Here is a 16,912-nt window from a genome sequence, read left to right as displayed (position 1 = left end):
GGTGCTGTTATGGTGACCAGTGAGCTGAGATAAGGCGGGGCTTTACCTAGCAGAGACTTGTAGATGACCTGGAGCCAGTGGGTTTGGCGATGAGTATGAAGCGAGGGCCAGCCAACGAGAGCATACAGGTCGCAGTGGTGGGTAGTATATGGGGCTTTGGTGACAAAACGGAAGCCTACAGAGTGATATGAGAAGAGTGCCATCCTCCTGCATCTCACATGTGCCTTTAGTTATTGAACTCTACCTGGTGGAATCATGGGTTAAGGCAAACTCTGTCATATCGAGGATGGAGTGTCATGCACTCCACCCCTCCTGCTACCTGAAGGCAACTGTCCATAACTTGTAACACATTACACAGATGGAAGTGACTTCATCACCCACTGGAGACTTGAAGACAGAACCTCACCCTGAGAGCTGTACATGTCAGTGTGTGGCTAGACAAACAGACAAATAGAATGCCATTCTTGTTCTGGTTAGACTGAAGTTGAAGTTGTACTCTACACACAACTCAGTTTTTGTTGCTAGGTAAGTGTAGGCATACTGTCTTTGTAAGCACATACTTTTCTAGCAAGGTGTTGTAGAACGAGTGTCTTTTGAAACACATTCCAGACACTGACTCTTGCTATCGAGCCATAACTGATTTGACAGAGATATATCAGATAGATAGGATAGCCAGCTGCAGCTATCACCAAGATATGCTAGCTAGCTGCTATCAGCTTGGCTAGCAACAAAAATGAGTTGTGTGTAGAGTATAACTTCAGCTACTATCAGCTTTTCTAAACACAAGGTCAGCGCATGCTTTAGGATGAATTAGCAGACCATCGTGAGATGGCGACCCAAGAAGGGAGATCCTCAACTTCAAAACTTTGTTCTCTCCATAGCAAAGCTAGTTTAGTTTACCTCACTGTACTCACTACTGCCCTTGTATGTTGTAATTGAATGGCAAAGACACACCCAATAAACGCCCACATCAAACCACACAGTCATGGCCACTAGCACTTCTTAATGAGCTTTGATAAAAAACAAGGCCAAATCAAGAAGTGCTGTAGCCCTTTAAAAGCGCCGAATTAGTAATGATTGCAAAGAGACACTGTCTGTCAATCAGTAACACTTTTTCTTTTATAAACCTTTTGTAACACAATAGAATAGTTTAAATTATCCAAAATAAGCATATACAGTACCAGTCAAAGGTTTGGACACAAGGTTTGGATTCAAGTTTTTTTTCCTTTGTTTTACTATTTTCTACATTGTAGAATAATAGTGAAGACATCAAAACTATGAAATAACACATATTTAATTATGTAGTAACCAAAAAAGTTTTAAACAAATGAAAATATATTTTATATTTGAGATTCTTCAAAGTAGCCACCCTTTGCCTTGATGACAGCTCTTGGCATTCTCTCAACCAGCTTCATAAAGTAGTCACCTGGAATGCATTTCAATTAACAGGTGTGCCATGTTAAACATTAATTTGTGGAATTTCTTTCCTTCTTAATGCGTTTGAGCCAATTAGTTGTGTTGTGACAAGGTAGGGGTGGTATACAGAAAATAGCCCTATTTGGTAAAAGGCCAAGTCCATATTATGGCAAGAACAGCTCAAATAAGCAAAGAGAAACGACAGTCCATTATTACTTTAAGACATGAAGGTCAGTCAATCCGGAAGATTTCAAGAACTTTGAAAGTTTCTTCAAATGCAGTCGCAAAAACCATCAAGCGCTATGATGAAACTGGCTCTTATGAGGACCGCCACAGGAAAGGACAACCCAGAGTTACCTCTGATGCAGAGGATAAATTCATTAGAGTTACCAGCCTCAGAAATTGCAGCCCAAGTAAATGCTTCACAGAGTTCAAGTAACAGACACATCTCAACATCAACTGTTCAGAGGAGACTGCGTGAATCAGGCCTTTATGGTCGAATTGCTGCAAAGAAACCACTACTAAAGGATCCCAATAAGAACAAGAGACTTGCTTGTCCAAGAAACACGAGCAATGGACATTAGACCAGTGGAAATCTGTCCTTTGATCGAATGAGTCCAAATTTAAGATTTTTGGTTCCAACCGCTGTGTCTTTGTGAGACGCAGAGTAGGTGAACGGATTATCTCCGCATGTGTAGTTTCCACAGTGAAGCATGGAGGTGTGATGGTGTGGGGGTGCTTTGCTGGTGATACTGTCAGTGATTTATTTAGAATTCAAGGCACACTTACCCAGCATGGCTATCACAGCATTCTGCAACAATACGCCATCCCATCTGGTTTGCGTTTAGTGGGACTATCATTTGATTTTCAACAGGACAATGACCCAACACACCCACAGGCCATGTAAGGGCTATTTGATCAAGAAGGAGAGTGATGGAATGCTGCATCAGATGACCTGGCCCCACAATCACCCGACCTCAACCGAATTGAGATGGTTTGGGATGAGTTGGACTGCAGAGTGAAGGAAAAGCAGCCAACAATCCTTCAAGACTGTTGGAAAAGCATTTGAGGTGAAGCTGGTTGAGAGAATGCCAAGAGTGTACAAAGCTGTCATCAAGGCAAAGGATGGTTACTTTGAAGAATCTAACATCTAAAATATATTTTGATTTGTTTAACACTTTTTTGGTTATTTTCATAATTTTGATGTCTCACTATTGTTCTACAATGTAGAAAATAGTAAAAATAAAGAAAAACCCTTGAATGAGTACTGAAGGAGGAGCAGTGTTGCTTATGAATATGTATCTTAAAGAATATACTATGTTTACTACTTATAAGATGTTTATTGATGGTTGACACTCTTGATTCTTCGAAGGTATTAAAAGAATCAAGTAACTACAAAGTAACAGTAAATAACTTCCTAACAGATGGTATGCAAATGCTGTATTATTTTCAGGGCTTTAAAAAAGTGTTAAAAAAAATATCAAGACAATTCTGGCTGAGCAACAATCATACAAAACCACCCTCAGTGCATTGAATAAAAGTAAAGACATTTTTAACATAACCCATTAATAGTCTGGGAGGATCTAGTTTACAAGCCCCCATTTTAGGAATGCGCTGATTTGTAATTTCTCCCCTGCCCATAATAACATAGCAGGTGTTCCTCACTACAGTTTGGTGACGGCTTGCGACTGTTTATTTTTAAACCCATTCCACTTTAGTGGACAATTCCGGTGGAATACCGGGCAGAAGCAATCTTGGGACACCAGGTGTTAGGTGCGCTACTCCCCCCCCCCTTCCCCCCCAGGCTGGCAGGCTCTGCTTGCGTCCTTATTAAAGCTGCTAAAATCATTTTTAAAATGAAGTGGGTTTGAGACCCTAGGGACAGGTGCAGGCCAGGGAGAGAGGAGGTAAGGTTTTGGGGAGTGGTGGAGGTGGGGATCCTGTTGGAGTAAGGTGCTGTAGGATGCCAGGGGAGATGACTGATGACAGCTGTAGGGAGGGAGCCTTTCTCTGGCTCTGCCTCCATGCAGCCATGGGGTCAGGGAAAGCGGGAGAGCAGGGGCCGGAGGGTGAAGGTATTTCTTCGGTATCGTATTTACGAGGCCCTTGTAATGGGTGGGGGTGGGGTTAATGCCCCAGCCGGCCTCTTCGGACTGATATAGACAAGAGGAAGGAGCTAGAATTCGCTCCGTTGGTCCTGCCTAGTTACTGGCATCGGCAGCTGAGGCTCCTACCCCTAATACCTCGCACATCTCCCAGACATGGAGAACACCCAAAGTTCAGTGGTCATTCTGACCCCTACCCTTGCCTTGCGACCTCATATGGGGTCATTCAAAGGGAGCTGCCTCCCCTGGTCTAGTCATGGGTGACTATGGCCCTGGTCCAAAAGTAGTGCACTATAAAGGGGTGCCATTTGGATCATAGCCCTAGTCTTGGTTCTGGGTTCCAAGATTACTAGCTTAGCCCTGTCCACCCTCTTAACTTTCATCCCCAGAAGACAGATCAGTGAGGTGGATCATTACCCCATTCACAGGCTATCAAAATGTACTGATGAAACTCTCTTCCATTGCAGCAAGACAGTGTCTAAAACATGCATTACTCTATCTGGACACCATTACATTTCAAAAAAAAATATCTACTATGTGTGTGTTTGTGTGTTTTTAATCTTCAAAGATAAACTAATAGTCTACAATAAAGATAAAGGACACATAAATACCATACAAATCTAGTTGAAATAGAAATTTGCACATACTGGTAGCCTAGACTTACTTGTGTGACCCACTCCCCCATTTCCCCCATCATCCCCTCAGGTCAACTGCAGGAAGTGCCATGCCCCTGTCATTAGGTCAGCTACAAATAGAAACGGTTCCTTTTTTTAAACTGAGGTCTTCTGATTGATTTCTACCAAGTAGAGTGGTTGCCTTCACATAATCATTTTGACAACCCATGAAGCACGACTGAGTGAGGAGCTGATTTCACTGTCATTAATCATAGAGAGATATAAGATGTGTCACCGAATGTGGGATTGTATGTCTCTGACTGTGTTTGCGTGTTTGTGTGCGTGCGTGAGAGAGAGAGGGGGGGGGGGAAAGTAGGCATTTACATTCCGGTTTTACATTTCGTCTCAAGACATGAAAATAGCCTAGGCTATACTAGAAGTGATAACATAACAGTGGCAGTGACATCAGATATAGACCACATTAGAAGTAGTCATATCCCTGATTTGTTATTCTCTACTTGGGCCTATTTGACTCTATTCTCTATCTTATGTAGTTTTAAAAATGAAGGTTTGGTGAAGCCCATGAAAGAAATCCACCCTTGGCTGGTCAAAAAGTTATATTCAATTCCCACTTATTGTAATGCTTTCTATTTCTATTCTGTTCATCAAGTAGCCTTGACTATAGGAAAAATGCATGAATGAGAAAACGGTCAGAGATAAACAAATGTGCATCTCACTGCATGCATATAACCCACATCTGACTGGAAGAATAGAAAGCTACATTTTATTAACATTGAAAACTGAACCATCTTATTGTCACTGATAGCCCCATAGATACATTTCCTCATACCGAGAGACACAGGAAAGATAATGCGCTATGTTGTGTGTCATCACACACACAAGACTGATGCATTCCTTGGCTCAGCCGATATAAAACAGTGGCTGTAAAAATTAGGCTATCGTTACCGGGCGGCTGCCCTTTAGGCTACCGGGTAATCCCGGACAATCTCAATCACTGCTTCCCATGTTTTTCTTTTTTCCCACAGCTAGCATTGTTTTAAATAAACATCTTCTGACGCTCATCCTCGGCCGCGACTTACATGGGGTGTCCCTATTCCATGTATATGCTTTTTTATTAGCTATTATGGTTTTGACAATTCTGAATTTGTTTTTGACAATTGTCATTAGAACTGAAATGAGAAAGGGTTCAACCAAGTTTATGGGTTCAACACTGAGTGCACAAATCGATGAGTGTAGCCGCTCACTCAAACCACCACAGAGGGCTATTTGAGTAGCAGAGTATGACACCTGTGGCATAAGGAAAAAGACAGAGAGAAAGAGAGAGGTGAATACGAATGATGACATCCTAGCCATGCGACTACGACCTCCCGAAAGGCCTGCAGTCAGATGACCTCATGCACCGGGCTCAGAAGCAGGCGTTCTGATAGGCCCAGAGTAGGCAAAGGCGGACAGGGGCGTGACTCCGCAGCAGGCCAAATCGTAGCTTTACCTGGCTATTCTTGCAGTTCTCTTTAACCAGGAGGTTTCTAGGATCATCCAACACACTGCTGTACTTATCCTTGGTCTTCTCATAGGCTGCTCTATAGTGCCTCTGCTCAGAATGTCAAAAAGTTAAAAACAACTAACAAACAAACAGTGAGCTGCGACAGTCAGGAAATAAGAAGACTACCAGGAAAGAAAGGTTAATAGCATGTGATAAATAGAGGAATGAAGCGCAGACAAGAGAAACTTGAGTGACAACGACACAGTATTGTGGCTAGGACCACCACAGGAAGAAGGATGGTCCATTCATCACCATTTACAGTACATCTACTAAATGTTATGAACTAATCATGATCATGTTACCCTCAAAGCTGAGAATCCAAATGAAATAGAAAGAGAACACGTTATACTCATAACTGTATCTGGTTTTCATAAGAAATAGACCACATTAGAAGTAGTCATATCCCTGATTTGTTATTCTCTACTTGGGCCTATTTGACTCTATTCTCTATCTTATGTAGTTTTAAAAATGAAGGTTTGGTGAAGCCCATGAAAGAAATCCACCCTTGGCTGGTCAAAAAGTTATATTCAATTCCCACTTATTCTAATGCTTTCTATTCTATTCTATTTATATTCTGTTCATCAAGTAGCCTTGACTATAGGGAAAATGCATGAATGAGAAAACGGTCAGAGATAAACAAATGTGCATCTCACTGCATGCATATAACCGACATCTGACTGGAGGAATAGAAAGCTACATTTTATTAACATTGAAAACTGAACCATCTTATTGTCATTGATAGCCCCATAGATACATTTCCTCATACCGAGAGACACAGGAAAGATAATGCGCGATGTTGTGTGTCATCACAACACACAATACTGATGCATTCCTTGGCTCAGCCGATATAAAACAGTGGCTGTAAAAGTTAGGCTATCGTTACCGGGCGGCTGCCCTTTAGACTACCGGGTAATCCCGGACGACCTCAATCACCGCTTCCCATGTTTTTCTTTTTTCCCACAGCTAGCATTGTTTTAAATAAACATCTTCTAACGCTCATCCTCGGCCGCGACTTACATGGGGTGTCCCTATTCCATGTATAGCACAGCCCCCCACGCCTCTCCTTGCGCTGTCCAATCCCGTCCCTTGGGCTGCTTTGACGAGGGTACTTTGTAAAATATACTCATATATATACGCCCAGATGCTCCCTTCATGCTCCGAGTCTTCTCCAAGCTTACGCGGGAACTGTCTGAATTATCGGTGAAGTAGCTAACTAACTTACTCTCTGCTAAAATGGCACCCAAGAAGGACGCTAAGGCGGCACCCGCCAAGAAAGCCGAGCCTGCAAAGGCAGCCGCACCTGCTCCCGCACCCGAGCCTGATGTGGTCGCTGCTCCCCCTCCACTTGACTTGTCCACAGTCAAGGTAACTATGTTCTTTCTGCTTTACCCTGCCTCCCCTAGCCTATGCCCTGCATCCTCCCGCTATCCTATTGGGCACTTTGCCAGTCTGCAAAATAAAAATGTTATTGTAATGTTAAATTATGCTATTCTTTCATGAGTCACAATATAATTTAAATATTTACATTTACTAGGCTTTATTTGTTACTATGCTTCTTTAGAGTCTCTCCGTTGCATATGTGAGATGTAGCCGGTGTTTGACCTGGTCGTTCGTTGGGAGTGTTTTTCTGAAGCTACAGTATGGTATGGTTGCCAGTGAAGGGCCATTATCACTACATGCTTGATGCTACAATCATATGGGCCTAGACTACATATTATATGGGAATGTAAATCCCTATTAAATTTAAATATACAAATTGATAACCAATCTATTTGTGTGCTGTTAGGATATTGTAGGCACATGTTACTTATTAGGCTACCTATTTCAACCTATGGAGTTACCACAGTTTTGAAATAGTTTAACGAAGTAGGCCTACTGTTGTATTTTGAGAAATAATTATGTTGGGATTATTTTGTCATGTTTTCCATAATGTATTCTATGGCAAATGTTAAGAGTGCTCTCTGAGACGGACCTAATTCTGATGCAGGATTAAAAATGTTGAGACAGAACCTCGGATAGCTCCGGAGAGGCGATGCTCGCGCTCATCTAAGCCACGCCCTATGCCCCTCGGCTCCCCTGATAGGCTGAACGAGTTTGTAACAAGGTGAAATGGCAATGGAACTTGTCACCAAATGTGGACATGTTCAAGTATCTAAAGATGGACCTCAAAGTCCGAGTAGCATCATAAGAGTATAGCTGTGGAGCTAATTTTGTCTCAAGGATTTGTAGGGGTAATATTTCTTAGTTGATGGGAGCATAACTCTTTATCATTTCTTTTACTTGCTTTCCACTGGGCCACGCTTGTTGAATGAACGTTGTTTCCACATAATTTCAACGAAATTACTTTGAACCGATGTGGAATCGATGTTGAATTTATGTCTTTGCAGAGTGGGATATGTGGTGTTTTTGTTGGATTAGTCCAATTTATAATCCAATTGACTGTGTTATTTTCAAGCAAAATCCAATTGTCAAAATAACCTACACACAGTAAAGCAGGCTACAATACAATCAGTATTGTTTATGCAGCAATACAAGATTAAGAGATGCATATTAAGCTATATATCCCTTTTGCAGTTAGTCATTTGCAAAATTATTGTAAAATGTTTTTCTACACTGTAAGGAGTCAAAGGAAAATCTACTGGTACATAATCACTTGAAAATGTTTTGTGTTTGATCTCAAGGTATTGAGCCTGTTGTGTATAGCCTAGGCCTACTCCAACAGCCCAATAGCAGATGGCCTCACATTTGAGACAGTATGAGACCTAAAGTAAAACTGGGAGACTATTGCAGACGGGTACCCCAAAACCTCATCCCCTTCTTATGGCACTCAGTTTCATTGGTGTGTAAGATGGACTGTAAAATAGTAAGGAGATGACCCAAGCCCCCTGTAAGTCAATATCTGGACCTGGAAGTGGAGTTAAGTAAAGTGGAGTTAGCCTACTACACTGGTAGTCTTGCGATACCAAGACTCTCTTTCTAGAATCAGGTTTAGGAGAGAAACTGTTCTGGGGAGATATAGAAAGGCTGTAGTTGAGGCTACTCAACAATTTCCCTAGACAGTATAATAGGAGGGTTTAAGTCCATAGAAAGTCTCAGATCTGATATAGCAGACAGTGGAATTGTGCCAGGATGGAATTACTACACTGGCTGTAAATGTTCCAAAGTGGGCCCCCACTTTCTTTCAATGTTCTGATTGCTTTTCTCTGCTTTCCTCTATAGGTGGAGTTCACTCCCGACCAGCATGAGGGTAAGTTCACTAAACCATATTACTAAGGGACAGTTTAAAAAGCATGTTAAATGATCTATTGAAAGTGTTTCTTAGGCCAATACTATAGGCTAAATATGTGTCTTGAAAACCGGCCATATTACTATTACTGTAAAAAAAAAAATCTGATATCGCTGTCACTGCTGTAAAAAGTTATCACTATCACTGCTGTAAAACAGATCACTAACACTGCACCTTCGCAGACCTGGGTTAAAATACTATTTGAAATCATTTAAAATAATTTTTCTGAGCGTGCCTGGCTTAATGGACCAATAGAATAATCCCAGAACCGCAAACCGCAAACCTCGCTCACCTGGCACTCCAGGCAGGCTAGAGCAAAGATTTCAAATAGTATTTGAACCCAGGTCTGTACCTCTGACGCCTAATAAAACCCACTATAATAAATCCACTTTAGGTCTTTTTACATAGTATTTACCCAACATGGATTAGCTGCCACTGATTTCTATCTCAATGTTACTTTTCCTACACCTGGACTAAGTAGTGTTTAAAAATATAACAAATACCCCAAAAAATGCAATAGTAATATTTTGACTAGGCTTACTTTTGATCTGAATAACCCAAAGAACTTGTAACATTAAACAACCTCGGGAGGGTATTTACAACTTGATATTTCCTATAGAGGTGAACGTTGTCAAATGACATGCACCTGCAGCCAATCTCAATACATTTTCCAAAATTGCAATGGTCAAGCCTCTAAGGTTCTTAGGACACAGTTCACCCCTCTATATGAATGTAAACACATTATGGCTAAATTAACACTGGGCAAAAAAGCCTGATATATTATATAAACAAACAACAAAACTATTCAATTAAATTCATGGTATCTGATATCTGGTTGGACCACAGATTAGGGTACCACTTGACCCGTTATAAACTGTCACAATGAGTTATAACCTGTTATACCATAAAGGCTGGTTGCAGTCAACTGACCAAATCGCCCCCTAATGGCCTCATGGGTGGAATGTTATAAATATTTGTCATAATTTCATAATTAATTAACTTTTTTTTTTGTTTTACTGGTGTTTCTATGTTAATTGGTTTTGTGATATTAAAGTATTCTGTGATGTACAGTACCAGTCAAAAGTTTGGACACACCTACTAATTCCAGAGTGTGCAAAGCTGGCATCGTGGCAAAGGGTGGCTACTTTGAACAATCTCAAATATAAAATATATTTTCATTTGTTTAACACTTTTTTGCTTACTACATGATTCCATATGTGTTATTGCATAGTTTTGATGTCTTCACTATTATTCTACAATGTAGAAAATAGTAAAAATAAAGAAAAACCCTTGAATGAGTAGGTGTGTCCAAACTCTTGATTGGTACTATATATAAAGTGTCATATTGGGATGCAAACTCAAAATTCAATACATTTCAACTCTATATCTGAAATGGTACAAGCGTGCTCTTTGTTTAAACCCATAACCATGTGTTAAGCCCACCTTGATTTAGCTCACAGCAGTAAAAGGTTTTAAAGTTGTCAAGCAATATGGGACAGCAAAAAAACGTATCCGTAGGCCTAATAACACATGTAGGATTTCCAATTTATTATTCCATTCTCATTGACATTCTAAATGTCAAAGACTTATGCATCCTGTCTCATATTGTCACCCTTTGATAAAGCTGAGCTCATTACCAGAGAATGCCCTGGAGGATGCCAACTGAGATCCATTTCAACTCCTAAATTCGGAAATCCATAGTTGCTTCGCCCTCATGTTGGTGCTAGCAAGCTAGCAAGCTGCCAGGTAGTGCTAGATATCAACAGCCAATCCAGTAGGGGCTGGAAACTATAGTGAGCTTCGATTGGTCAATAGCAACACGATGTTGTGGAATATTTGCATAAAGTTAAACTTTGGTCACTGCGCCCTGTTCACCTCCCTCGTCAGCATGCGATAGCGCAGTCATCGCCCTGGCTGGTTGTTGGTTACGCCACTGTCAGCATTCTCTTGGTTTACTCAGTCCATTCACAGCATTGCCTTATAAAGGAGCGGGGCTCATATTCTCTCTTCAGTATCGATTCCAAGTTGGTGCTTTAAATGCTTTCGTCCTGGGCGGCCCGCAAGTGATAGAGAGAAAGAGACAGCTGGGGCTTGCGCGAGCAGGAAATCACATAATAACTATTCCTCTTTCAACGGATCACTTTCAATTGAGTTCCATCATAAGCCCATATAAATGTTTAGGCTAGGTAGGTAACTCTTGTTATCTTCTCCCCGGGCTGGTGTCGTCTCTCCCCATTGCACGTGCGCAATTGTTAGTGAGCAGTGGTGTAAAATACTTAAGTAATATTACTTTAAAGTACTACTTAAGTAGTTTTTGGGGGGTATCTGTACTCTACTTTTACTATTTATATTTTTGGCAACTTTTACTTTATACTTCACTACATTCCTAAAGAAAAGAATGTACTTTTTACTCCATACATTTTCCCTGACACCCAAAAGTACATTTTGACAGGAAAACGGTCCAATTCACACACTTATCAAAAGAACATCCCTTGTCATCCCTACTGCCTCTGACCTGGCACTCACTAAACACAAATTCTTCCTTTGTAAATGATGTCTGCGTGTTGGAGTGTGCCCCTGGCTATCCATCAATAAAAAAACAAGACAATTGTGCAATCTGGTTTGCTTAATATAAGGAACTTTGAAATGATTTATACTTTCACTTTTGATACCTAATGACATTTTAGCAATTCCATTTACTTTTGATGCTTAAGTATATTTAAAACAAAATAATTTTAGACTTTTACTCAAGTAGTATTTTACTGGGTGACTCACTTTTACTTGAGTCATTTTCTATTAAAGCTTTACTTTTACTCAAGTATGACAATGTAGTATTTTTTCCACCACTGTTAGTGAGGATGAAGAGTGACATGCGCACCCCGCCTAGTAGATAAGTGCAACAGCCTGCTGTTGCGCAAGTGCGCATGTGCTGACACAGAAAGCAGCCCTACAAAGATATTTCTCTCAATTTACCTAGATCCATTTTCTCATAAATGACCTGCTCTGCTTGATTGAAATTATATATTTGGCCAGGTCTCCCTTGTAAAAGAGGTATTCTGACCTCAACGGAACTTCCTGGATAATTACAGGTTAAATCAAATATAAACAGGAGGCAATTCTACATCAAGATCCAATAATAAAAAGGATAGGGCAAAACTCTCATCATTGATTTGAGATATTTACAATAATCCCTGCAAAAACACCAAAGACCAAATGGTCTGCATGTTTGTTTCATAGATCTCTTGGTTTGTTATAATAGCTTCTGTTGGCCTCTAGCCCAGGTACTCTGATAATAAAACCCTCTCTCTCTCTCTCATATCTCACCTCACCACACCACAGACTACAAGGAGGCTTTCGGTCTCTTTGACAGGGTGGGTGACGCGAAGGTGGCTTACAACCAGGTCGCTGATATCATGCGCGCCCTGGGACAGAACCCCACCAACAAGGAGGTGCGCAAAGTCCTGGGCAACCCCTCCGATGAAGGTAAGACACACACATATACAGTACGTAAATGGATACAAGGACACACAAGTTTGTCCTACTATAGCACACTAGGGAAGAGAACATGTCCTTCAATAAGTGACCGCACCATAGAGATAGATAGAAGACAAAAGATGGTTTCGGTATGGGCTGCGCCATTGTGGACTTCCACCATTTTGAAGTAGTCAACTGAGTAGGACTTCCTATGGGTTAGGAAAGGATCACATAATTCAACCGAGGTCATCAGGAGGGATCAGCCAATTAATTATACTCGTGAGCAAACATTCCACAACTGCAGGTGGTAGTAAATCACCAACCTTGGCTTTATATCTGTTCAAACAACGTACTTCAGGAGGCAGTATGCACCGTTTCAGTTTGTTTGACAACTCATAGAAGTAGTAGAAGGACTACCGTCGCTGCTCGCGCTCTCACAGACGCCATAATGGGACAAATACAATGATGCAATGTCTATCAAAGTCTATGGATTACACCTTGGCATTTGTCAGATCCATTTCATAGCACATTGTAACAAGTCAGCACGTGTCATGATGGACAGATCCCTCCATTGGTGGTGTTAAGCCTGAGTAGCTGACAGATCCCTCCATCGGTGCTGTTAAGCCTGAGTAGCTGCAGAAGGTCTTTGAAGTAGGGTTACAATACCTGCCAGTGTGAAACGTGATATACCTTTATGTTATTTCACTATGTATGTACAGTATCTTTTAATATTTTTTTTTACCATTATTTAACTAGGCAAGTTGGTTAAGAACAAATTCTTATTTTCAATGATGGCCTGGAACAGTGGGTTAAGTGCCTTGGGTTAACAGTGGGTTAAAGGCAGAATGACAGATTTTTACCTTGTCAGCTCAGGGATTTGATCTTGCAACCTTTCGGTTACGAGTCCAACGCTCTAATCACTAGGCTACCTGCCGCCCCATCTATGTATGTAGTTATATTTTGACACACGCACACGCACACACACACACACACACACACACACACACACACACACACACACACACACACACACACACACACACACACACACACACACACACACACACACACACACACACACACACACACACACACACACACACACAGAGTTTAGTCTCAATGGTATAACTGCTAGTAGTGTATTGTATGATGTGGGCCAGGGTGAAGTTGCCCACACACACTGATCTGGAGTCAGTTTGTCATATTCCCCACTAATGTTTAAGGTGGAGGGGGGAGAAAGGTGGAGGGGGTGGAGGGGGAGGTGGAGGGGGAGAAAAATCTGATCCTAGGTCTGTACCTAGGCGAAACTTCACCCCGGAGCGTACTGTATACTTATAGTGCATTTCCTCTCACTCTGGCTGCCCACAGACATGGCCGCCAAGAGGTGGAGGTGGAGGGGGAGAAAAATCTGATCCTAGGTCTGTACCTAGGCGAAACTTCACCCCGGAGCGTACTGTATACTTATAGTGCATTTCCTCTCACTCTGGCTGCCCACAGACATGGCCGCCAAGAGATTGGAGTTCGAGGCCTTCCTTCCCATGCTCCAGCACATTGTCAACGACCCAAACAAGGGAACCTTCGATGACTACGTTGAGGGTCTGCGCGTCTTTGACAAGGAGGGCAATGGCACCGTGATGGGAGCGGAGCTGCGTATTGTCCTTGGAACATTGGGTGAGTGGCTGCCTTGGTTTAGTTTTAAAATGAAGTGTGTGTATGAGTGCATGAGTTCCTGTCTGCGTATATTATATGACACCAGACCAGCTGGTGACCTGACCTTTCTCACCTCTCCCTCCCTCTAGGTGAGAAGATGAGCGAGGCTGAGATTGATGCCCTCATGCAAGGACAGGAGGACGAGAATGGCAGTATTAACTTCGAGGGTAAGCTTTCAAGTCTTCCAAGTCTTAGGTCACGTCCCAAATGGCACCCTATTACATATAGGGAGACATTTTCGTAGTGCACAACCAATGTCAAACAATTACCATAAACCTCAGTATAATCTGGCAGCGTGATTTGATACTTTTCTTCAACAATATGCATTATAAGTAGGTGACTTCCCACTGGCCACAGACATCAGTTCAACGTCTAGTTTTGATTTCAGTTTATGTGACAAAACAAGGAAGTATAGTGTATTGCAGTGATCATCAACTAGATTCAGCCACGGGATGATTTGTTCTTTCATGGAAGGTCAGGGGGCCTGAACATAATGACAAATCATTTGTAGACGGCAAATTGACTGGAAGAAGCTCAAACAGATATATTATTTGACTAAAACATTATCATTTGAAACTTTGTATACATTTGTATACGATCACATAGATTCTATATCATGTGTGGGAATACTTTGGAACAGATTTCCTAAATTAAAATCAATGTTTTTACAGTCTTTAATGTCCAACAAGTAAAAAATAAATTCAAAAAATGTTTTTAAAAAGATAATAATATTTATATAATAATATATATATATATATATAATAATATATATATATATATATATTATTTATTTATTTTTGCTCAGAAATCTTGGGGGGCCAAATAAAATCACCTGCGTGCCAAATTCGGCACGCGGGCAACCAGTTGGTATAGAGAATCATTGCACCATCCAAACTACTGTGAAATATATTTTCCATAACCTTAAATATTGTATTTTCAGCTGTTTGAAGCTGGTGTATTTAACCGAAAGTAAAAGACACAAAAACTAAACTTTAAAATGAGAATCATAGAAATAGCACACATGTAACATGTGCTTCTTCGACTTGCTTTTAATGAGAATGTCAGATCAATAACTCACATTTTTTGTCGGGGTCACCCAAAAAGTTACGTATTGCAGCTTTAACATTTGGTTGAGTTGTCAACAACAATAAAAAATGTCACCATGTCATTGGATTTAGGTTAAAAGTTAGGTATAAAAAAAAACAAAGACAAAATTCCCCTACATTGATGACTTTTTAAAAATCCAATCACAATGCACATTGCTTTTGCCGTAAGAGAATCGCCCATAGTGTACAACATTATACCAGGGCACATAGGGAATAGGTGCAATTTGGGAGGAAAACTTACATCATACAGGTCTTTTGATATGTTATATTGTACATAAGATAGAACCATATTTCAGTCCAAAAACATTTATTAGATTATACCGTAGTTATAGATTTGTATTGTCTGTTTTTATTTTTAATGTAGATCAAAAAGCTTTACGTGCTTACTCACTCCTCTTTTTCTATCTTTTTTATTTCATCTGTGACCACCTCCTAACCCTCCCTCCTCACCCCTCTACCTCCCCCTCCTCCCTCCTTTGCCTCCCCTCACTCCTCCCTCCTCCTCACCCATGCAGCCTTTGTCAAGCACATCATGTCTATTTAAGGATCCTCCAGCTGCAGTGGCTAACGAGGAAGCTAACGTGTTATCTGCAGACCCAACGGTGTCAGGACATCCACTCCCCCACGGTTACTTCACCACCACCTGATAAAGAGACAGGGGGAAAATGGACTATGAGATGTAATTTTTGTTGTTCGTTTCATTCTTTTTTTTTGTTGGTCTGACTCCGACCTCCGACTCTGCTCTCTATTTTCCTCCATTGGAAGCCATCCTTTTTTCTCTCCAGCCAACCGTCAGATGCTCTTGTTGTTTGTCCCCTGGTATGCCTCTCCACCGTGGGTCGGTGAGGGAAAAGAGGTAGGGATGACTCACCGAAACGTTGCAGTAGTTAAGCTAAACCTTCCATCACTTACTTACTGCCTGGATTGGGCCAGTAGAGGTGACTGGCTTTGCTCAAGACTGGCCATCAAAACTCACTCTCCCTATCTATCCCCTCAGTCTTAATTTATTTATCTCCTCTGCTATTTCACATAATAAACTTTTCAAAAACCCTCTGGTGTCGCAGCTCTTATTCTTTGCTCTGCGGGATATATTCCTATTTATTTCTATTAGTTTTAAGATTTTTATTTGAAATTCAGTTTCTGATCCACTTTACTAGATTTTATTTAGTTAAAGTTTTAGAAAAACATTTTCTATTTCGTTTTTATATGATTTATTTTCAGTTTTAGGGACAGAAAGAAGCCTAACACGGAACCCAAACCGGCTGCGTGCGTGCGCCATCGTGCGCTATCGTGCATAAATGTTTTTTGTCCCCCTACACCAAACACGATCACGACACGCAGGTTAAAATATCAAAACAAACTCTGAACCACTGACATTAATTTGGGGACAGGTCGAAAAGCATTAAACATGTATGGCAATTTAGCTAGCTAGCTTGCACTTGCTAGCTAACGTTAATTTGTCCTATTTAGCTAGCTTGCTGTTGCTAGCTAATTTGTCCTGGGATATAAACATTGAGTTGTTATTTTACCTGAAATGCACAAGGACCTCTACTCTGACAATTAATCCACACATAAAACGGCCAACCGAATCGTTTCTAGTCATCTCTCCTCCTTCCAGGCTTTTTCATCTTTGAACT

General features: G+C 41.0%; 1 protein-coding gene across 1 annotated transcript; it reads left to right on the top strand.

Moving 5' to 3' along the window:
* The first annotated feature begins 6,842 nt into the window (after positions 1-6,842).
* Positions 6,843-16,325, top strand: myl1 (myosin, light chain 1, alkali; skeletal, fast). The gene is made up of 6 exons (XM_071355253.1): positions 6,843-7,064; positions 8,919-8,946; positions 12,325-12,468; positions 13,957-14,130; positions 14,259-14,336; positions 15,791-16,325. Exons 1-6 carry the CDS (start codon positions 6,933-6,935, stop codon positions 15,817-15,819), a joined length of 585 nt encoding a protein of 194 aa, XP_071211354.1. The 5' UTR covers positions 6,843-6,932; the 3' UTR covers positions 15,820-16,325.
* The last annotated feature ends 587 nt before the right edge of the window (positions 16,326-16,912 follow it).

Source organism: Salvelinus alpinus, chromosome 20 (genome assembly GCF_045679555.1).
Source record: "Salvelinus alpinus chromosome 20, SLU_Salpinus.1, whole genome shotgun sequence".
NCBI classification, from domain to species: Eukaryota; Metazoa; Chordata; class Actinopteri; order Salmoniformes; family Salmonidae; genus Salvelinus; species Salvelinus alpinus.
Note: the sequence above shows the minus strand (reverse complement) of the source record. Positions and strands in the feature narration are given on the sequence as shown.